At 43.6% G+C, this 23768-nt stretch overlaps 1 protein-coding gene and 1 long non-coding RNA gene across 2 annotated transcripts in view; both read left to right on the top strand.

Annotated features, from left to right (window-relative positions):
* Positions 1–23768, top strand: part of LOC115226091 (leucine-zipper-like transcriptional regulator 1) — a 39324-nt gene that overhangs the window by 4956 nt on the left and 10600 nt on the right. The window contains exons 4-17 of the mRNA XM_029797070.2: positions 2111–2190; positions 4755–4863; positions 5940–6078; positions 8295–8434; positions 9991–10137; positions 11716–11770; positions 14394–14504; positions 15850–15942; positions 16613–16702; positions 18436–18489; positions 19318–19447; positions 20300–20364; positions 22037–22153; positions 23129–23291. Of these exons, the coding sequence (XP_029652930.1) occupies positions 2111–2190; positions 4755–4863; positions 5940–6078; positions 8295–8434; positions 9991–10137; positions 11716–11770; positions 14394–14504; positions 15850–15942; positions 16613–16702; positions 18436–18489; positions 19318–19447; positions 20300–20364; positions 22037–22153; positions 23129–23291 (1493 nt within the window). The remainder of the gene's footprint in view (positions 1–2110; positions 2191–4754; positions 4864–5939; positions 6079–8294; positions 8435–9990; positions 10138–11715; positions 11771–14393; positions 14505–15849; positions 15943–16612; positions 16703–18435; positions 18490–19317; positions 19448–20299; positions 20365–22036; positions 22154–23128; positions 23292–23768) is intronic.
* On the top strand, positions 13682–14262 carry LOC118768458. The gene is made up of 2 exons (XR_005004304.1): positions 13682–13794; positions 14142–14262. It is a non-coding gene; the product is annotated as an uncharacterized LOC118768458 (long non-coding RNA).

The raw sequence follows: 23768 nt of genomic DNA, 5'->3' as shown, positions 1-23768 counted from the left end.
TAAATGGAGGTGTAGTCAAATCCTATTTTAGGGACTCAACCATGTTCTAGAATAAGTCGAAAGGTAAGCTACTATAAATCGGCACGAACTTTCCAGACGTCCCAGCCGAGCTGCAGCAATTTTTGTCTGGTTCCCAAAGCATCAAGTGCCGAAAATGAACTTTCTTATTTTCCATTTTAAAGGGTTACAGAATTAATACAGGTTATAGGAACATAAACCTTCTTCCACGGAAAGATAGCTTAAACTGTGCTCTAAATGGAGGTGTAGTCAAATCCTATTTTAGGGACTCAACCATTTTCTAGAATAAGTCGAAAGGTAAGCTACTATAAATCGGCACGAATTTCCAGACGTCCCAGCCGAGCTGCAGGCAATTTTTGTCTGGTTCCCAAAGCATCAAGTGCCGAAAATGAACTTTCTTATTTTCCATTTTAAAGGGTTACAGAATTAACAGGTTATAGGAACATAACCTTCTTCCACGGAAAGATAGCTTAAACTGTGCTCTAAATGGAGGTGTAGTCAAATCCTATTTTAGGGACTCAACCATTTTCTAGAATAAGTCGAAAGGTAAGCTACTATAAATCGGCACGAACTTTCCAGACGTCCCAGCCGAGCTGCAGCAATTTTTGTCTGGTTCCCAAAGCATCAAGTGCCGAAAATGAACTTTCTTATTTTCCATTTTAAAGGGTTACAGAATTAATACAGGTTATAGGAACATAAACCTTCTTCCACGGAAAGATAGCTTAAACTGTGCTCTAAATGGAGGTGTAGTCAAATCCTATTTTAGGGACTCAACCATTTTCTAGAATAAGTCGAAAGGTAAGCTACTATAAATCGGCACGAACTTTCCAGACGTCCCAGCCGAGCTGCAGCAATTTTTGTCTGGTTCCCAAAGCATCAAGTGCCGAAAATGAACTTTCTTATTTTCCATTTTAAAGGGCTACAGAATTAAACAGGTTATAGGAACATAAACCTTCTTCCACGGAAAGATAGCTTAAACTGTGCTCTAAATGGAGGTGTAGTCAAATCCTATTTTAGGGACTCACCATGTTCTAGAATAAGTCGAAAGGTAAGCTACTATAAATCGGCACGAACTTTCCAGACGTCCCAGCCGAGCTGCAGCAATTTTTGTCTGGTTCCCAAAGCATCAAGTGCCGAAAATGAACTTTCTTATTTTCCATTTTAAAGGGTTACAGAATTAATACAGGTTATAGGAACATAAACCTTCTTCCACGGAAAGATAGCTTAAACTGTGCTCTAAATGGAGGTGTAGTCAAATCCTATTTTAGGGACTCAACCATTTTCTAGAATAAGTCGAAAGGTAAGCTACTATAAATCGGCACGAACTTTCCAGACGTCCCAGCCGAGCTGCAGCAATTTTTGTCTGGTTCCCAAAGCATCAAGTGCCGAAAATGAACTTTCTTATTTTCCATTTTAAAGGGCTACAGAATTAAACAGTTATAGGAACATAAACCTTCTTCCACGGAAAGATAGCTTAAACTGTGCTCTAAATGGAGGTGTAGTCAAATCCTATTTTAGGGACTCAACCATGTTCTAGAATAAGTCGAAAGGTAAGCTACTATAAATCGGCACGAACTTTCCAGACGTCCCAGCCGAGCTGCAGCAATTTTTGTCTGGTTCCCAAAGCATCAAGTGCCGAAAATGAACTTTCTTATCTTCCATTTTAAAGGGTTACAGAATTAAACAGGTTATAGGAACATAAACCTTCTTCCATGAAAAGACAGCTTAAACTGTGCTCTAAATGGAGGTGTAGTCAAATCCTATTTTATGGACTCAAACATGTACTAAAATAAGTCGAAAGGTAAGCTACTATAAATCGGCATGAACTTTCCGGACAACCCAATACATTCTGCCAGAACCACTGCCATTTTAGGAGTTATAACTGAGGAATTATTTTAGAGCAAATCTGAAAACCATATTTTTTAATTACTCTTTCTCTCTGTCTCTGTTTTTCTCTTTCTCTCTCTCTCTCTGTTACTCTCTCCCTCTCTCTCTAACATAATCAAAATTGTTCTGTAACTTTCTGTCTCTTATCAGTAATTGCCTGATTTAACAGCTTTTATCATGCCCCCATCTTTTCTGTCCATTCCAGGGCCTTTACGACAGGAACACCTCCGCTCCAGCGCTATCATCACTCCACTGTTGTTTATGACCAAAGCATGTTTGTCTTCGGTAAAGTATTACTTATTTCTGCAGACTTAATTGCCACCAAATTGCTGTTTGTTTGTTTGTTTGTTTGTTGAGTGAAGCGGTCTTCATCCCAGAGCTCGCAAGATCGCGCCTCTGTAGTGGGAGACGTCCGAAACGTGGTCCTTTGCTATTCGTAAGACCCGCAGAAGAGAAAGCGGTTCAACCCCCGACACCGAGAGCATTGACGGATGGATGAATGCGCATCCAGGCTCAGCGGTTGCGTTTGTTGAGTGAAGCTGTCTTCGTCCCAGAGCTTGCAAGTAGTGGGAGAAGTCCGAAACGTGGTCCTTTGCTATTCGTAAGACCCGCAGAAGAGAAAGCGGTTCAACCCCCGACACCGAGAGCATTGACGGATGGATGAATGCGCATCCAGGCTCAGCAGTTGCGTTTGTTGAGTGAAGCTGTCTTCGTCCCAGAGCTTGCAAGTAGTGGGAGAAGTCCGAAACGTGGTCCTTTGCTATTCGTAAGACCCGCAGAAGAGAAAGCGGTTCAACCCCCGACACCGAGAGCATCGATGGATGGATGAATGCGCATCCAGGCTCAGCAGTTGCGTTTGTTGAGTGAAGCTGTCTTCGTCCCAGAGCTTGCAAGTAGTGGGAGAAGTCCGAAACGTGGTCCTTTGCTATTCGTAAGACCCGCAGAAGAGAAAGCGGTTCAACCCCCGACACCGAGAGCATCGATGGATGGATGAATGCGCATCCAGGCTCAGCAGTTGCGTTTGTTGAGTGAAGCTGTCTTCGTCCCAGAGCTTGCAAGTAGTGGGAGAAGTCCGAAACGTGGTCCTTTGCTATTCGTAAGACCGCAGAAGAGAAAGCGGTTCAACCCCCGACACCGAGAGCATCGATGGATGGATGAATGCGCATCCAGGCTCAGCAGTTGCGTTTGTGAGTGAAGCTGTCTTCGTCCCAGAGCTTGCAAGTAGTGGGAGAAGTCCGAAACGTGGTCCTTTGCTATTCGTAAGACCCGCAGAAGAGAAAGCGGTTCAACCCCCGACACCGAGAGCATCGATGGATGGATGAATGCGCATCCAGGCTCAGCAGTTGCGTTTGTTGAGTGAAGCTGTCTTCGTCCAGAGCTTGCAAGTAGTGGGAGAAGTCCGAAACGTGGTCCTTGCTATTCGTAAGACCCGCAGAAGAGAAAGCGGTTCAACCCCCGACACCGAGAGCATCGATGGATGGATGAATGCGCATCCAGGCTCAGCAGTTGCGTTTGTTGAGTGAAGCTGTCTTCGTCCAGAGCTTGCAAGTAGTGGGAGAAGTCCGAAACGTGGTCCTTTGCTATTCGTAAGACCCGCAGAAGAGAAAGCGGTTCAACCCCCGACACCGAGAGCATCGATGGATGGATGAATGCGCATCCAGGCTCAGCGGTTGCGTAGGAGGTCGGGGACAAGAAACAGGAAGAAAGAGTGAGAGAAAGTTAGGGCGAAAGAGCACAACAGGGGTCGCCACCACCCCCTGTCGGAGCCTCGTGGAGCTTTAGGTGTTTTCGCTCAATAAACACACACAACACCCGGACTGGGAATCGAAACCGCGATCCTCTGCCCTAACCACTGTGCTTTTTACATGGCACAAGCACTGGCGATGTCAGTTTGGCACTCAACATATATAATAATAATAATAATAATAATAATAATTGTGTACAGTGCTCAGGTGCACTACAACTCATCTAAAGTGTATATATAATCAGGTGTAGTTTCGGCGGATTTCGGAAAGCATGAGGGCCTTAAAGGATGCAGTGTCATGGCAGTCAACAACTGACGCAGGCAGTTTATTCCATGCTTCAGCAACCCTGAGCGTGAAAAAATGTTTCCGAAAGTCATGGGAGCTGTGTTGTTTTCTGACTTTGTAGTCATGTCCACATGTGTTGGACACATGGAGATCAAAAAGGTGTTCAGTGTTGTTGTTGGTGAGGTGGTTGATAACTTTGTGGGTGTTTACCAAGTCCGTCGCTAGATGCCGGAGCTTCAGTGAATCCATGCCCAGGGAAACAAGGCGCTCAGAATATGGTAGGTGTCTGATGGAGGGTATGCGTTTGGTTGCACGTCTCTGGACAGATTCCAGGAGGTCACATATATGCCAGTAGAACGTTAAAAGCACATCCTATCAAAATCCGTTGTTCATGAGCACCTGGTAAAGCTTCGGCACACAAATCGCTACGATGTTTGGGTACCACATGAGTTGAGTGAGAAGAGCCTTTTGGATCGCATTTCCATCTGTGATTCACTTTATAAACGGAATGAAAACGCGCCTTTTTTAAAGCAAATTGTGATAGGTTGAGAAATGGACTATCTACCGAAATGTTCAGAGACAGCAATCCTGGAGCCACCCCAAAAGTGGGTCTTCACCCTAAAAAAGTCTTGCTTTGTGTCTGGTGGGATTGGAAAGGAATTCTGTGCTATGAGCTTCTCCCAAGTAACCAGACAATTAATTCTGAGAAATACTGATTAAAAATGTAATGGCAAGTATTTATTGACCTTTTTCTTTCACGACACATACACACAGATACATGAAAGATAATTTGAAATATATTTCTTCATATCTTTTCAGGTGGTTATACAGGGGACATCCATTCTAATTCCAACTTGACTAACAAAAATGACCTCTTTGAGTACAAATTCACCACTGGACAATGGCTCAAATGGAAATTCGAAGGACAGTAAGTAGACATTATCCTAACCCTTTCCTTGCCCTGCCTCCCTTTCTAGGGGTGCGTATTATACACAAGGTTTAGGTTTTACAGAGGTACAACCTCTTAAAAATCCCCTGCGTATTATACTCAAGGGCGGACCATACTCGAGGATTTACGGTTTGCCAAAACAGACAATGGAACCAGTGCAGCTCTTCAGCTGACCAGCTTCTGTTAAACCATTCCACCCATGCCAGCATGGAAGATGGATGTTAATAATGAAGACCCCCCCCCATCTCTGTCCCTCTATTATACTCTAACTGTTCTGCTGGCGTAAAACCACTTCTTGTGATTCTGTGTGTCCTATGATGAACAAATATTAATAGCAATCAGAAAGGTGTAAAAAGAAAAAAAAGTAATACTTAAACATCAGGCGGTTCCGGGTTCAGTCCCACTGCGTGGCACCTTGGGCAAGTGTCTTCTACTATAGCCTTGGGCCAACCAAAGCTTTGTGATTGCGTTTGGTAGACGGAAACTTAAAAAAGAAGCCCGTCGTATATATATATATATATATATATATATATATATACTTAAAAAGTACCATCCGATCATGGCCGTTTGCCAGCCTCGTATGGCACGTAAAAAGCACCCACTACACTCTTGGAGTGGTTGGCGTTAGGAAGGGCATCCAGCTGTAGAAACTCTGCCAGATCGGACTGGAGCCTGGTGCAGCCTCCTGACTTTCCAGACCCCAGTTGAACCGTCCAACCCATGCTAGCATGGAAAGCGAACGTTAAACGATGATGATGATGATGATGATGATGTATGTGTGTGTGTATGTCTGTGTTTGTCCCCACAACATCGCTTGACGACCGATGCTGGTGTGTTTGCGTCCCCGTAACTTAGCGGTTCGGCAACAAGAGACCGATAGAATAAGTACTAGGCTTACAAAGAATAAGTCCTGGGGGGGTCGATATGCTCGGCTAAAGGCGGTGCTCCAGCATGGCCACAGTCAAAACAACTGAAACAAGTAAAAGGTTATCAGAAGGTTGTGAAATTTTCTCCTGTTGTTAACGGTGTTTTGCGGTTCCATTCTTTTATTGCAGGATGCCAGTGGCAAGAGCCGCGCACGGTGCCGCCGTCTATGACCAGAAGCTCTGGATCTTTGCTGGTTACGACGGTAATGCCAGGCTAAATGATATGTGGACTATTTCTCTAGAAGGGGACTGTAAGCAATGGCTTCAGGTAAGGGCCAGCATTTTTTGATTCTGTTCTTCATGCCGTTGTTCTTGTTGTTGTTGTTCCCTATGAAACAATGCAGGACAAATAATATAATAATAATAATGATGAAATTTTTTTATCCAGTGCTCAGGTGCCCCACAACTTGTCCAAAGTGCGTATAAAGTATCTGCAGTGATGTACAAATGTCTGGGAACTGAACAGTGTATGAGTCAGATACATGCTGTGTGTGTATGGAGGGGAGAAAATCAGGTGTAGTGTTGGCGAATCTTCGGAAGCATGGAAGTTTTGAAGGATGCAGTGCTCCGACAATCAACAACTGATGCCGGCAGTTTGTTCCATGCTTCAGTGTGTGTATGGAGGGGAGAAGATCAGGTATAGTGTTGGCGAATCTCAGGAAGCATGGAAGTTTTGAAGGATGCAGTGCTCCAACAATCAACAACTGATGCCGGCAGTTTGTTCCATGCTTCAGCGTGTGTATGGAGGGGAGAAGATCAGGTGTAGTGTTGGCGAATCTCAGAAAGCTCGGAAGTTTTGAAGGATGCAGTGCTCCGACAACCAACAACTGATGCCGGCAGTTTGTTCCATGCTTCAGCGTGTGTATGGAGGGGAGAAGATCAGGTGTAGTGTTGGCGAATCTCAGGAAGCATGGAAGTTTTGAAGGATGCAGTGCTCCGACAACCAACAACTGATGCCGGCAGTTTGTTCCATGCTTCAGCGTGTGTATGGAGGGGAGAAGATCAGGTGTAGTGTTGGCGAATCTCAGGAAGCATGGAAGTTTTGAAGGATGCAGTGCTCCGACAATCAACAACTGATGCCGGCAGTTTGTTCCATGCTTCAGCGTGTGTATGGAGGGGAGAAGATCAGGTGTAGTGTTGGCGAATCTCAGGAAGCATGGAAGTTTTGAAGGATGCAGTGCTCCGACAACCAACAACTGATGCCGGCAGTTTGTTCCATGCTTCAGCGTGTGTATGGAGGGGAGAAGATCAGGTGTAGTGTTGGCGAATCTCAGGAAGCATGGAAGTTTTGAAGGATGCAGTGCTCCGACAATCAACAACTGATGCGGCGGCAGTTTGTTCCATGCTTCAGCGTGTGTATGGAGGGGAGAAGATCAGGTGTAGTGTTGGCGAATCTCAGGAAGCATGGAAGTTTTGAAGGATGCAGTGCTCCGACAACAACAACTGATGCCGGCAGTTTGTTCCATGCTTCAGCGTGTGTATGGAGGGGAGAAGATCAGGTGTAGTGTTGGCGAATCTCAGGAAGCATGGAAGTTTTGAAGGATGCAGTGCTCCGACAATCAACAACTGATGCTGGCAGTTTGTTCCATGCTTCAGCGTGTGTATGGAGGGGAGAAGATCAGGTGTAGTGTTGGCGAATCTCAGGAAGCATGGAAGTTTTGAAGGATGCAGTGCTCCGACAATCAACAACTGATGCTGGCAGTTTGTTCCATGCTTCAGCGTGTGTATGGAGGGGAGAAGATCAGGTGTAGTGTTGGCGAATCTTCGGAAGCATGGAAGTTTTGAAGGATGCAGTGCTCCGACAACTAACAACTGATGCCGGCAGTTTGTTCCATGCTTCAGCGTGTGTATGGAGGGGAGAAGATCAGGTGTAGTGTTGGCGAATCTTCGGAAGCATGGAAGTTTTGAAGGATGCAGTGCTCCGACAACTAACAACTGATGCCGGCAGTTTGTTCCATGCTTCAGCGTGTGTATGGAGGGGAGAAGATCAGGTGTAGTGTTGGCGAATCTCAGAAAGCTCGGAAGTTTTGAAGGATGCAGTGCTCCGACAACCAACAACTGATGCCGGCAGTTTGTTCCATGCTTCAGCGTGTGTATGGAGGGGAGAAGATCAGGTGTAGTGTTGGCAAATCTCAGGAAGCATGGAAGTTTTGAAGGATGCAGTGCTCCGACAACTAACAACTGATGCCGGCAGTTTGTTCCATGCTTCAGCAACTCTTAGCATGAAAAAAATGTGCCCATACACACACACACATCCTAAATCCACTCAAAGCTTAGGTCGATGTAGGTTTACTGTAGAAGACACTTTCCTGAGGTGCCACGCAGTGGGATTGAGCCTAAATCCACATCGATTGGGAAGCAGACTTCTCGACCACACAACAACACACTCCCTCTCACACACACACACACATACACAGACACACACGCAACTCTGTGTAGGTTTGTGTTTGTTGTTATTTAAACCCTGTCTCATTGTGTTTACAGGTCAACCAAACTGGGAACATCCCCCCAACCTGCTGCAACTTTGCCCTAGCTGTGGCCCGGGACTCTATGTTTGTCTTCTCAGGACAAAGTGGAGCCAAAATCACCAACAATCTCTTCCAGTTTAGATTTGATCAGAACCAGTAAGTGGCTTCTCTTTCTGTTTTTTGTTGTTGTTGTTGTTGTTGCTGCTGCTTTGTTTGTTTGTTGAGCGAAGCGGTCTTCGTCCCAGTGGGAGAAGTCCAAAACGTGGTCCTTTGCTATTCGTAAGACCCGCAGAAGAGTGAGCAGGTCAACACCCCCGACACCGAGAGCATCGACGGATGGATGAATGCGCATCCAGGCTCAGCGGTTGCGTAGGAAGTCGGGGACAAGAAACAGGAAGAAAGAGTGAGAGAAGTGGTCCTTTGCTATTCGTAAGACCCGCAGAAGAGTGAGCAGGTCAACACCCCCGACACCGAGAGCATCGACGGATGGATGAATGCGCATCCAGGCTCAGCGGTTGCGTAGGAAGTCGGGGACAAGAAACAGGAAGAAAGAGTGAGAGAAGTGGTCCTTTGCTATTCATAAGACCCGCAGAAGAGAAAGCCGGTCAACACCCCCGACACCGAGAGCATCGACGGATGGATGAATGCGCATCCAGGCTCAGCGGTTGCGTAGGAAGTCAGGGACAAGAAACAGGAAGAAAGAGTGAGAGAAGTGTCCTTTGCTATTCGTAAGACCCGCAGAGAGTGAGCAGGTCAACACCCCCGACACCGAGAGCATCGACGGATGGATGAATGCGCATCCAGGCTCAGCGGTTGCGTAGGAAGTCAGGGACAAGAAACAGGAAGAAAGAGTGAGAGAAGTGGTCCTTTGCTATTCATAAGACCCGCAGAAGAGAAAGCCGGTCAACACCCCCGACACCGAGAGCATCGACGGATGGATGAATGCGCATCCAGGCTCAGCGGTTGCGTAGGAAGTCGGGGACAAGAAACAGGAAGAAAGAGTGAGAGAAAGTTGGAGCAAAAGAGTACAACAGGGGTCGCCACCACCCTCTGCCGGAGCCTCGTGGAGCTTTTAGGTGTTTTCGCTCAATAAACACACACAACACCCGGTCTGGGAATCGAAACTGCGATCCTCCGACCGCAAGTCCACTGCCCTAACCACTGGGCCATTGCGCCTCTACTGATGTTGCTACTGCTGCTGTCCTTCTTCTTCTTCTTTCTTCTTCTTCCTTCTTCTTCTTTCTTCTTCCTTCTTCTTCTTCCTCCTCCTCCTTCTTCCTCCTCCTCCTCCTTCTTCTTCCTTCTTCCTCCTCCTCCTTCTTCACATGGTGCTTTTTACATGCCACTGGCATCGGCCACAATTACAATTTCATTCTGTTCAACAGGTCTTTATAAGTACACACACACACATATATATATACGATGGGCTTCTTTCAGTTTCCGTCTACCAAATCCACTCACAAGGCTTTTGTTGGCCCAAGGCTATAGTAGAAGACACTTGCCCAAGATGTCACACAGCCATGCTCGTGTCTGCACCAGTGCAGTTTTTTTCTTGTGCACACCACATTTGACATGGGGTGCAATGAATGAGTAATTGCTTTAATTAATACCTCACTAATGAATGTAAAACTCACTGGTTAATTAACATCAAATCAATGTTTAATTACCATGTAAATGATTGTTAATAAATGTTTCATTTCTGTTATTGTCAGGTGGACGATTATCTCAACAGAACACATCCTCCGGGGAGCACCCCCTCCACCCGAGAAGCGGTATGGCCACACCATGGTTGCTTATGATCGTCACCTTTACGTCTTTGGTGGCGCCACTGGACAAACACTACCGAATGACCTTCATTGGTGAGTAAAAGAAGTTGTGGCTACCCTCCTGTCAGTTTTCTAGCATTGAAGCTTTGTATCATTGTCCATGGATCTTTTCGGTTTGAACGGCAGTTTTTAACATAATTTCTAGGTAACTAAAAAACTTTAAACTTCTTATACTGGTAGAATGTGTTTATAAAACATCTTTTTCTCTTGGTTTTATTGAGAAAATTATGTAGTTTCTAAGATATTTGTTGGGTTTTTTTTCTTCAATTTCTGCAATTTCAACCAATCACTGACGTCTATTGAGTTAAAAAACATTCTGTGCAGTATGAATATGTCCATCGTTTAAGAAACAGGGATCTTTTCGGTTTGACCGGCAGTTTTGTAAAATAATTTCCACGTAACTAAAAAACTTTAAACTTCGTATACTGGTAGAATGTGTTTATAAAACATCTTTTTCTCTTGGCTTTATTGAGAAAATTCTATAGTTTGTAAGATATTTGTGGGTTTTTTTCTTCAATTTCAACCAATCAATGACGTCTATTGAGGTGAAAACATTCTGTGCTGTATGAATATGTCCATCGTTTAAGAAACAGATTGGGTTTATTTACATTTGTGAAGAAAAAAAGATACCCTTCCCCCCACCCCTAACCCTAACCCTAAAAGAGATTGAAATGGAATAGATCGATACTAGGGTCATAATTATGGGTGACAATTTCATATGACACCGTTAGAAAAAACTGCCGTTCAAACCGAAAAGATCCTTGTCCATCTTGGACTGTTTCATCTTGGGTGTCATCTTTGATAAAACAATAGGGTTGCATGATTTAACCCTTTAGCATTTAAAGCCCACCTGAATATTTACCTGTTTTACATTCAAACCAACCAGATCCAGCCTCTCACACCTACCCTACAATGTCATTCTGAAAATAAAACAATCATTGTCATCATTTAACATCTGCTTTTCATACTGACATGGGTTAGATGGTTTCTTATTTCTTTATTGCCCACAAGGGGCTAAACATAGAGAGGACAAACAAGGACAGACAAAGGGATTGAGTTGATTACATCGGCCCCAGTGTGTAACTGGTACTTAATTTATTGACCCTGAAAGGATGAAAGGCAAAGTCGACCTTGGCGGAATTTGAACTCAGAACATAATGACAGATGAAATACATGAATATATATATATATATTTCTTTATTGCCCACAAGGGGCTAAACATAGAGGGGACAGACAAAGGGATTAAGTTGATTACATCCTTGATTACAAACAAGGACAGAGATGCGGATTAAGTTGATTACATCGACTCCAGTGCGTTACTGGTACTTAATTTATTGACCCTGAAAGGAGGTCAATAAATTTCGACCTCGGCAGAATTTGAACTCAGAACATAGCGGCAGATGAAGTATTGCTACGCATTTCGTCCAGTGTGCTAACGATTCTGCCAGCTCGCCGCCTTATGACACATGTTCCTGTGTTGGTAATTATACCTGTCCTAATCAAAATGGCATTACTTTTTGACTCACCCTCATATATTATTTGTCTATATGTGTGTATATTATTCTATGATGATGTCTGCCTGTTACACCATTTCTCTCTCTCTCTTTCTAGTTTTGATTTGGATTCCCAAACCTGGTCAGTGATAGAACCTTCCAGAGATAGTCAGGTAAAACCACAATAGATCTCTTATCTTTATCGGTGTTGTTGTTTAACCCTAGGCTAAGCCTGATTGAGGCAGGCTTATAATCAAAACTACTTCCTTGTTTTTTTTTTAAATGTCAGAGACTATGTTATCCAATGTGTCCCTCCTTTATTTGAAGACAACAGGATGTGATCTGAGAGAGATGCGGCAGTTATTTCCAGCAAGTGGACCCACCACGTAGAGGGTAACTTAGTTGTCTTGATTGGGACTGACAAAAGCTGCTCCAGCTTGGAACGTTCCTGTCATTATCATATTGAACCCTGCCATGTTTGTATGTGTGTGCATATATATATATATATATATATACTCTTTACTCTTTTACTCTTTTACTTGTTTCAGTCATTTGACTGCGGCCATGCTGGAGCACCGCCTTTAATCGAGCATCTCGACCCCGGGACTTATTCTTTTGTAAGCCCAGTACTTATTCTGCTGGTCTCTTTTGCCGAACCGCTAAGTGACGGGGACATAAACACACCAGCATCGGTTGTCAAGCGATGCTAGGGGGACGAATACAGACACACAAACACATACGTATATACATATATACGACGGGCTTCTTTCAGTTTCCGTCTACCAAATCCACTCACAAGGCATTGGTCGGCCCGGGGCTATAGCAGAAGACACTTACCCAAGGTGCCACGCAGTAGGACTGAACCCGGAACCATGTGGCTGGTTAGCAAGCTACTTACCACACAGCCACTCCTGCGCCTATATATATATATATATTTATTACTGGTGAAGGCTAGTTTATAGGGTTACCCTGTGTTTCTCGCCATAGAGGGTACCTTTATGGCGTATTTTCAGACCCTGAGAGCTGTTGGCCTATAGCCTCTTTAAAATATGGAGGGAGCAATGATACTGATGTAAACAATGGGGATTATCTCCCCTTTACCGTCAAAGCCGACATTACTGTTATTTCTTTATTTTCTGCAAACAAAATGCATAAAAAAAGCTACACGTTTGCATTATTTCCAGAGGTACAGCCCCCTAAAAATCCCCTGCGTATACACGTTTGCATTATGTTATATATACAATAATATAAAGGACGTTACCATATACACTTTTACAAACCAGGACGGTATATAGACTCCTTGTACTCAAGTTAGAGAAGGGGTGCTTTTATACACAAGTCTAGGTTTTCCAGAGGTACAGCCCCCAAAACATCCCCTGCGTATACACGTTTGCATTATGTTATATATACAATAATAATAAAGGACGTTACTGTATACATTTTTACAAACCAAGGACGTTATAGACCTCCTTGACTCAATTAGAGAAGGGGTGCGTATTATACACAAGGTTTAGGATTTTCAGAGGTCCAGCCCCGCTAAACATCCCCTGCGTATACACGTTTGCATTATGTTATATTACAATAATAATAAAGGACGTTACCCTATACACTTTTACAAACCAAGGACGGTATATAGACCTCCTTGACTCAATTAGAGAAGGGGTGCGTATTATACAAAGGTTTAGGTCTTTCAGAGGTACAGCCCCCTAAACATCCCCTGCGTATACACGTTTGCATTATGTTATATATACAATAATAATAAAGGACGTTACCATATACACTTTTACAAACCAAGGACGGTATATAGACCTCCTTGACTCAAGTTAGAGAAGGGGTGCGTATTATACACAAGGTTTAGGTTTTCAGAGGTACAGCCCCCTAAACATCCCCTGCGTATACACGTTTGCATTATGTTATATATACAATAATAATAAAGGACGTTACCATATACACTTTTACAAACCAAGGACGGTATATAGACCTCCTTGACTCAAGTTAGAGAAGGGGTGCGTATTATACACAAGGTCTAGGTTTTCCAGAGGTACAGCCCCCTAAACATCCCCTGCGTATACACGTTTGCATTATGTTATATATACAATAATAATAAAGGACGTTACTGTATACATTTTTACAAACCAAGGACGTTATATAGACCTCCTTGACTCAAGTTAGAGAAGGGGTGCGTATTATACACAAGGTTAGGTTTTTCAAGCGGTACAGCCCCCTAAACATCCCCTGCGTATACACGTTTCATTATGTTATATATACAATAATAATAAAGGACGTTACCATATATACATTTTTACAAACCAAGGACGGTATATAGACCTCCTTGACTCAAGTTAGAGAAGGGGTGCGTATTATACACAAGGTTTAGTTTTCCAGAGTACAAGCCCCCTAAAAATCCCCTGCGTATACACGTTTGCCATTATGTTATATATACAATAATAATAAAGGACGTTACCGTATACATTTTTACAAACCAAGGACCTTATATAGACCTCCTTGACTCAAGTTAGAGAAGGGGTGCGTATTATACACAAGGTTTAGGTCTTTCAGAGGTACAACCTCCTAAAAATCCCGTGCGTATACACGTTTGCCTTATGTTATATATACAATAATAATAAAGGACGTTACCGTATACAGTTTTACAAACCAAGGACGTTATATAGACCTCCTTGACTCAATTTAGAGAAGGGGTGCGTATTATAAACAAGGTTTAGGTTTTTCAGAGGTATTTGTTGTTGTTGTTACGTCTTTTCTCACAGAGAATGGTTTTCATGCTTCTCGTTGCAGGTACCGACTGGACGCTTGTTTCATGCTGCTGCTGTTGTTGCAGATGCGATGTATATATTTGGCGGCACCGTGGACAATAATGTCCGCAGTGGAGAGATATACAGATTCCAGGTAAGGGATTAACATGTACACGCATACACACACACATGCATTCGCACACATTGACCTTAGTATACTCTTTTACTCTTTTCAGTCATTTTGACTGTGGCCATGCTGGAGCACCGCCTTTAGTCAAGCAAATGAACCCCAGGACTTGTTCTCTGTAAGCCTAGTACTTATTCTATCGGTTCTCTTGCTGAGCTGCTAAGTAACAGGGACATAAACACACCAGCATCGGTTGTCAAGCGATGTTGGGGGGACAAACACACACACACATATACATACATATATAAGACAGGCTTCTTTCAGTTTCCGTCTGCCAAATCCACTCACAAGGCTTTGGTCGGCCTGAGGCTGTTGTAGAAGACACTTGCCCAAGGTGCCACGCAGTGGGACTGAACCCAGAACCATGTGGTTCTTAAGCAAGCTACTTACCACACAGTCACTCCTATATTTTATAAGTTTTACATTAAAATCCAGTAAAATAATTTTGAGAGTAAACCTTTGTAGGATAATCAAGTGGGAGATTGAGGATGTGTCTGTACCAGCACATGCAACAGATAGCTATGAGGTAGGAGGCTATGAGCTGGTGCATGTGCACAAACATTTCTTCATTGGAAACATAATGGTATTGTCTAATGTTCTTAATGGTTTTCAGACCTGCTGTCAAAGCTGTCAGTCCTCATTGCCAGGGTCTTCAAGAGGGGCCACATTTCTTATTTCTTTACGGCCCACAAGAGGCCAAACAGAGGGAACAAACAAGGACAGACAAAGGGATTAAGTCGATTACATCAACCCCAGTGCGTAACTGGTACTTAATTTATCGACTCCGAAAGGATGAAAGGCAAAGTCGACCTCGGCGGAATTTGAACTCAGAACGTAGCAGCAGACAAAGTACTGCTAAGCATTTCGCCCGGCGTGCTAACGGTTCTGCCAGCTCACCGCCTTTGAGGGGCCGTGTTTCTGCTCCATAGAGGAAAATTGAGAAGACCAATGCATTGTAGATGTGGAGCTTTGTCTTCTGGGAGATTGAGCCACAGCGCCAGCAGGACTTCCGCAGTGGCAGACCCCACACCAGATGGCTGGATGTGATTGGGGAAAATCTCCAAAGGCTCACCGAGGAGCTAGTATGGGATTGTCAGTAATGGCAAGCACTGGTGAACCTTGATGGCTCTACACATGATTCACATCTGGGACCACTAATTTGGGACCCAAGCCCCATCAGACAAGTGCATGAAGCCAGCCAGCCAACCAAAATTATTTTGAACTCACAAGTTTTAAACTTTGCTATTAAAAGGTGAAAATTATTTTTTAAAGAATGGCCCTTTTTTTTTCTCTTTTTCTCCTCTTTTTGCAGTTCTCCAGTTACCCAAAGTGTACCCTTCATGAAGATTATGAACGTCTGCTGGAAAGTCATCAGTTCTGTGATGTTTCCTTCATCGTGGGATCGGTAAGGACAGAGAGAGAGAGTGTGTGTGTGTGCGTGTGTTCTAATGATATAAAGTGTGTGAAGGCACATTGTCCAGTGGTTAGGTCATCCAGCTTACAACTGTGCAATTGTGAGTTCGATTCCCAGAACGGGCTGCGTGTCGTGTTCTCGAGCAACACCCTTTAATTCACGTTCCTCCAGTTCACTCAGCTGAAGGCACATGGCCTAGTGGTTAGAGCAGCGGACTCGTGGTTGAGGGATAGCGGGTTCGAATCTCAGACCGGGCGATGTGTGTGTTTATGAGCGAAAACACCTAAGCTCCATGCGGCTCCGGCAGAAGGTAATGGGGAACTTCTGCTGACACTTTACCTATCCTTACTGAAACATACATACAGGTTAAGGGTAAAGATCCCCTGGTCATAAACAATCATGGGATTGCACCTAGAAAGTTCCCTGCTGAGGCACAAGTCCAGGCAAGGCTGTTTTGCGGAAGACCAGCAATCGTCCATGTTCTGAGTTCAAATTCCACTGAGGTCAACTTTGCCTTTTATCCTTTCAGGGTCAGTGAAATAAGGACTAGCTAAACACTGAGGACTTGCCTGTTCCCTAAACTTGTTGGCCTTGTGCCCTACTTTGAAACCAATCTATAGTGAATGGTCAACAGTGCCTTTTTTTTGTTCTAATTTTTCAGGAAAAGGTAGAGATTCCTGCTCATATAGCTCTGGTGGCCGCCCGTTCTCCCCTGTTGAAAACAAAGATTAAAAGGGCCCGGACCCAATTGGTAAGTCCACTACACTTTGGTCACTTCAGGGGTTTGATTTTTTTTACTGAGACACTTAACAATGTAGGATATATATATATAAATCAAAATCAAACCAAATCAAATCAGATATCAGAAAGCAGAACCAAAATCGAAGTCGATCAACATCAATGGAAATTGCAGCTGTGATACCAGTGTCAGTGACAAGTAAACGAATCATCCGATCGTGGCCGTTGCCAGCCTCGCCTGGCCCCCATGCCGGTGGCACGTAGCACCATCAGTTCGTGGCCGTTGCCAGCCTCGCCTGGCCCCCATGCCGGTGGCACGTAGCACCATCCGTTCGTGGCCGTTTGCCAGCCTCGCCTGGCACTTGTGCAGGTGGCACATAAAAAGCACCCACTACACTCACGGAGTGGTTGGCGTTAGGAAGGGCATCCAGCCGTAGAAACACTGCCAGATCAGACTAGGCCTGATGCAGCCTTCTGGCTTCCCAGACCCCAGTTGAACCGTCCAACCCATGCTAGCATGGAAAGCGGATGCTAAATGATGACGATGATGATGATGATGATTACCTAGATGAGGAGTCAGTACCAGGTGGGGTGTGCTCTGAAAGTGTAGCTGCTAGAATAAGAATAGCCCAGGCAAAGTTCAGAGAGCTCTTACTTCTGCTGGTGACAAAGGACTTCTCGCTCAGAGTAAAAGGTAGACTGTATGATGCATGTGTACGAACAGCCATGCTACATGGCAGTGAAACATGGGCCGTGATTGCTGAGGACATGCGTAAGCTCGCAAGAAATGAAGCCAGTATGCTCCGATGGATGTGTAATGTTAGTGTGCATACTTGACAGAGTGTAAGTAACTTGAGAGAAAAGTTGGACTTAAGAAGCATTAGATGTGGTGTGCAAGAGAGACGACTGCACTGGTATGGTCATGTGGCGAGAATGGATGAAGATAGTTGTGTGAAAAAGTGTCACACCCTAGCGGTTGAGGGAAACTGTGGAAGAGGTAGACCCAGGAAGACCTGGGATGAAGTGGTGAAGCATGACCTTCGAACATTAGGCCTCACCGAGGCAATGACTAGTGACCGAGACCTTTGGAAATATGCTGTGCGTGAGAAGACTCGGCAAACCAAGTGAGACCATAACCTCGTGGCCTATGCTAGGGGTGTAACCAGCCCACTTATGCGTACCTTTCCTTCATTGGACACCAAACCCTTGGTGTTAGGAAGGACATCCAGTCGTAAAATCCTTGCCAAAACAGGCTCAGATGCCTAGGGTGTTTTTTTTTTTACCTGGTCGGCTCCTATCAACCGTCCTACCCATACCTGCATGGAAGACGGACGTTAAATGATGATGTGAGATGTGTGTGAGTGTGTGTGTGTATATATGTGTATATATATATATATATATATATAAATAAATGTATGTATTTTTCCCTTGTTAAATTCCATTTATTTATTTATATACATACATATATATATATATATATGTGTGTATGTATGTCTTTTTCTCCTTTTCTTTATTCTTCTCAAAGTTAGGGTTCATTTTGATTTTGTAAATCCTATTTCGAAAAGCCTTGATTACGTGATTCTTACAATTAATCAGAGTTAATTAAAAAAGTCAGGCAAAGCTTTTGTGGGCTGGTATTTGATTGGGTTTTAAGATATCTTTCAAATGTTCACCTGCTTCTTATTAACTTTGACCCCTTTTTGAGCCCGTTTTCAAGGTTGTGGCCAATTTTGTGTCTTTTTCCAGATGCAGGAGATAACGGCTGTTGATGCTGCCAAATACCAAACAGACGACACCCAGGTATGTACCATTGTCATCATCATCATCACCATCACACCACCACCCTCTAGCTCCAGCACAACTACCACTACTATCACCACCACCACCATCATTGTCATCATCATAATGTCTGTCGCGTTGCCTTTGCTGGTGTTTCTTTCTCTATAGAAAATCTCTGAGTAATAAACGTTTAGTTTTAAAGTTAATTACTTGTGGAAAACTGCATTGCGGCTGTGGGTTTGCACGCAGTAACGTTGGGGGGACAAACACAAACATACACACACACACATACCTATATATATAATTTAAAATTTTATATTTTCATTTACCTTGCTTATTTTTACACATTGGGTTTTTTTTGCCGAGTTTTTTCTTGGGAACACATTCTTAGTGAAAAATGGTGATTTTTGACGTCTATATCTAGCATATAGACTGTCCATTTTTAGTGGTCAGTCCTCTAAATTTTGTATGTATATATATACATATATACAACGGGCTTCTTTCAGTTCCTGTCTACCAAATCCACTCCCAAGGCCTTGGTTGGCCCGAGGCTATAGAAGAAGACACTTGCCCAAGGTGCCACGCAGTGGGACTGAACCCGGAACCATGTGGTTCATAAGCAATCTATTTACCACACAGCCACTCCTACGTCTATGGCTAGTCTAAATGCTAAAGGGTTAAATATTTTGCGTATTGTAGAAATATAAACAATTTGTTGCACTTGAATTTTAACAACAAAATCTCATGTGGACCCCCAAGGGCCATATGAACCCCCTCTCTCACACTCACAAAAGTGTTAGGCTTGTTATTTAACACTGTCTCAGACTCGATCTCTCTCTTCTCTTTCAGCAACAGTTGCCCCTCTGCAGTAAAGAAATGGCTGGGAAACTCAAGGTTTCCGTCCCTGATGCTAACCCAAAAGCCTTTGAGATGGTTCTGTCCTACATCTACACTGACCGCATCCACCCGACGCAGAAAGGTCAGTAGTAACCTCCAACTACAAACTCATATTCCATTTATATATATATATCTATAAAATAAAAAAATGGAGAAATACATCGAAATCAAATATCAACTACCAGATAATACTCAATCACATAATTTATTAAACCACTACATAAGAAACTATAACTACTTATTGTATAACATTACTCTTTTATGTACACTCCTTCATGTACACTGTTTTACCCTGCATTATTATGTTTAACCTTATAGTTTCTTACGTAGTGGTTTAATAAATTATGTGATTGAGTATTATCTGGTAGTTGATAATTGATTAAGGTGTATTTCTCCATTTTCTTATCTTGTATTAGTAATTTGTGGTAAAACATTTTACCTTTGCCCATATAATACAGTAAATGAATTGATTGCATCGCAATCCTTAACATTTATGTATTAACTTTATTGGGTACTTCACTAGCAGTATATTGGATATATGTTATCCCATGGAGGGTTGCATTTACAACCCATATCTCAATTTGTATATATATATATATATATATATATATATATACAAAATAAGAAAAAGGAGGAATAGATTTAATCAATCATCAACTACTAGATAATACCAATTCATATAATTTATTATCTAATTATTTAGGAACATCCAGATCAAACAGAATAATACAGAATAAAACACATATAAAATATATATATATATACATACTTATATATATATATACAACCAGTGTTGGTGTCTTGGCGGAACTTGAACTTAAAATGTAAAGACAGATGAAATGCCACTCGGCATTTTGCCCGGCATGCTAACCATTCTGCCAGCTCATTGCCTTAAATCTGTGTGTTTATATAGGGGTATATATTGTTGTTACAGGTCAAGAGCCAACGAGCAATGAAGTAATTCTGTTGATGATGGATGTTTACCGGCTTTCTGTACAGGTGAGTGTTGTTGTTGTTGTTAATAAATACATAAATGTGCCCTTTTAAAGCCTAGCCAGGCTCATGGGCCCGGTTTCCCGGTTTCGATGGCGTATGTGTTCCCCAGCTGGACGGGACACCAGTCCATCGCAGCGTTACTCATTTTTGCCAGCTGAGTGGACTGGAGCAACGTGAAATGAAGTGTTTTGCTCAAGAACACAACGCGTCGCCCAGTCCAGCAATCGAAACCACAATCTTACGATCATGATGCTGACACCTTAACCACCAAGCCACGCGCCTCCACAATAATAAATACACCCTTTTAAAGCCTAGCCAGGCTCATGGGCCCGGTTTCCCGGTTTCTATGGCATATGTGTTCCCCAGCTGGACGGGACACCAGTCCATCGCAGCGTTACTCATTTTTGCCAGCTGAGTGGACTGGAGCAACGTGAAATGAAGTGTTTTGCTCAAGAACACAACGCGTCGCCCGGTCCAGGAATTGAAACCACAATCTTAGGATCATGATTCTGACACCCTAACCACTAGACCATGTACCTCCACTGTTGTTATTGTTGTTGAATATATATTTTTAACTTATCACAATTACCAACACTACCACCAACACCACTACAAACAATGCCACTACATCTGCCAACAGCAACAACAGCCCTCCAAGAATTTGGACCTGGAGATCTCCATTTCCAGCGACTTTGAGAGCCACTCCCAGTGGTGTTGAGCGTCAACGAAGAGCCCTCGACTACAACAAGACAAGTTTTTTTTTTCCCATGGTCTGGGGTCTCCTGCCCCTAAGCCCTAGACCTTCACCTAATCACCATTACCCATCTTGTTGCTTAACAACAACAAGAACATCACCTCCACTACAACCAACAACAACACCCCACTAAGACAAACAACACCGCCAACACCTCCACCACCACCAACACCACTACAAACAATGCCTCTACAACCAATACAACACCATCACCAACAACCCCACCAACGCCATCACCGACCACAAGTGGAGGCGCAATGGCCCAGTGGTTAGGGCAGCGGACTCACGGTTGGAGGATCACAGTTTCGATTCCCAGACTGGGCGTTGTGTGTGTTTATTGAGCGAAAACACCTAAAAGCTCCACGAGGCTCCGGCAGGGGGTGATGGCGATCCCTGTTGTACTCTTTCGCCCCAACTTTCTCTCTCACTCTTTCTTCCTGTTTCTTGTCCCCGACTTCCTATGCAACCGCTGAGCCTGGATGCACATTCATCCATCCGTCGATGCTCTCGGTGTCAGGGGGGTTTACCCACTTTCTCTTCTGCGGGTCTTACGAATAGCAAAGGACCACGTTTCGGACTTCTCCCACTACTTGCAAGCTCTGGGACGAAGACAGCTTCACTCAACAAACGCAACCGCTGAGCCTGGATGCGCATTCATCCATCCGTCAATGCTCTCGGTGAGTCGGGGGTTGACCTGCTTTCTCTTCTGCGGGTCTTACAAATAGCAAAGGACCACGTTTCGGACTTCTCCCACTACAGAGGCGTGATCTTGCGAGCTCTGGGACGAAGACCACTTCACTCAACAAACAAACAAAGCACCAACCACAACACTACAGTCACCCACTAACACCACCAACTTCACCGATTCCACAACCACTGACAACTATGTATCATTTCTCTTTCTCCCCTCCTCATTTTCAGTTCAACATGACCAGACTGGAGCAACTATGTATCCACTACCTGGAAGCGTGTATCGGGCATAAGAATGTTCTGGTAGCTTTACAGAATTCTGCAGCACTGAAACTGGACTTCATCAAGGTAGGGAAGAACACATTTCACCTCTCTCGATAATCTTTTCTAATCTGAGCACAAGCCCCGAAATGTTTGTTGCTGTAATGTCAGGTGAGGGTGGGGAAAATCTTTTGTACTCTCTCTTTTCTCTTTTACTCTTTTACTTGTTTCAGTCATTTGACTGTGGCCATGCTGGAGCACCGCCTTTAATCGAGCAGCTCGACCCCGGGACTTATTCTTTTGTAAGCCCAGTACTTATTCTATCGGTCTCTTTTGCCGAACCGCTAAGTGACGGGGACGTAAACACACCAGCATCGGTTGTCAAGCAATGCTAAGGGGACAAACACAGACACACATACACACATACATGTATATATGTACATATATACGACGGGCTTCTTTCAGTTTCCGTCTACCAAATCCACTCACAAGGCATTGGTCGGCCCGAGGCTATAGCAGAAGACACTTGCCCAAGGTGTCACGCAGTGGGACTGAACCCAGAACCATGTGGTTGGTTAGCAAGCTACTTACCACACAGCCACTCCTGCGCCTATATATATTATATATATATATATATATATATATATATATATATATACACGACGGGCTTCTTTCAGTTTCCGTCTACCAAATCCACTCACAAGGCTTTGGTCAGCCCAAGGCTATAGTAGAAGACACCTGCCCAAGGTACCACGCAGTGGGACTGAACCCGGAACCATGTGGTTGGTTAGCAAGCTACTTACCATACAGCCACCCCTGCGCCTATATATATATATATATACGACGGGCTTCTTTCAGTTTCCGTCTACCAAATCCACTCACAAGGCTTTGGTCGGCCCAAGGCTATAGTAGAAGACACTTGCCCAAGGTGCCACTCAGTGGGACTGAACCCAGAACCATGTGGTTGGTAAAAAAGCTACTTACCACACAGCCACTCCTGCGCCTGTATTTTATTATATTTTTTTTTTAATTGTTGTCTTTCTTTTTTTTTGTCCCCTGCAGGAATATTGTTTGAAGTTTATTGTCAAAGAGAGCAACTACAGCCAGATCATAATGAGCAAGGAATTTGAGACCCTCGACCAGCCCCTTATGGTTGAGATCATTCGACGGAAACAACAACCCCAGTTCAGGACCCTGCCTGATCCTCAAACTGACCCCAACAATTGTTAGTAATATTTTTGTTGTTGTTATTGTTGTTGTTAAGAGTGAGGTTGTTGAACAGTATGGCGAATTATTAGCAGTTTTTGTTGCAGCTGTCTGTGGTCTGAGTTCAAACTCCACCGAAGCTGGTTTAACCCTTTTGTTACCAACCCGGCTGAAACCGGCTCTGGCTCTGTTGTAAAAATGTCTTGTTTTCTTAAGGTTTCAATTAAAATCTTCCACCAAACCTTAGTCACAATTTATGTTCCTAACACTAGCTGAATGATAACTAAGTTATTTTACTAAATTCTTTGTTATATTTAAAAGTAATTGAAAGAAACACAGAGCATCTCAACAGAAATATGGTAACAAAAGGGTTAACAGATGGCAAGCTAGTTGGATCGGTAGAGCATCGGACAAGATGTTCATTTGTTTTACATCTGTTTTTCCATGCTTGCATGGGTCGAATGAATTCATTATTTGATGCATTGTTTTAACAGTT

This window comes from Octopus sinensis, linkage group LG29, assembly GCF_006345805.1.
Source record: "Octopus sinensis linkage group LG29, ASM634580v1, whole genome shotgun sequence".
NCBI classification, from domain to species: Eukaryota; Metazoa; Mollusca; class Cephalopoda; order Octopoda; family Octopodidae; genus Octopus; species Octopus sinensis.
Note: the sequence above shows the minus strand (reverse complement) of the source record. Positions and strands in the feature narration are given on the sequence as shown.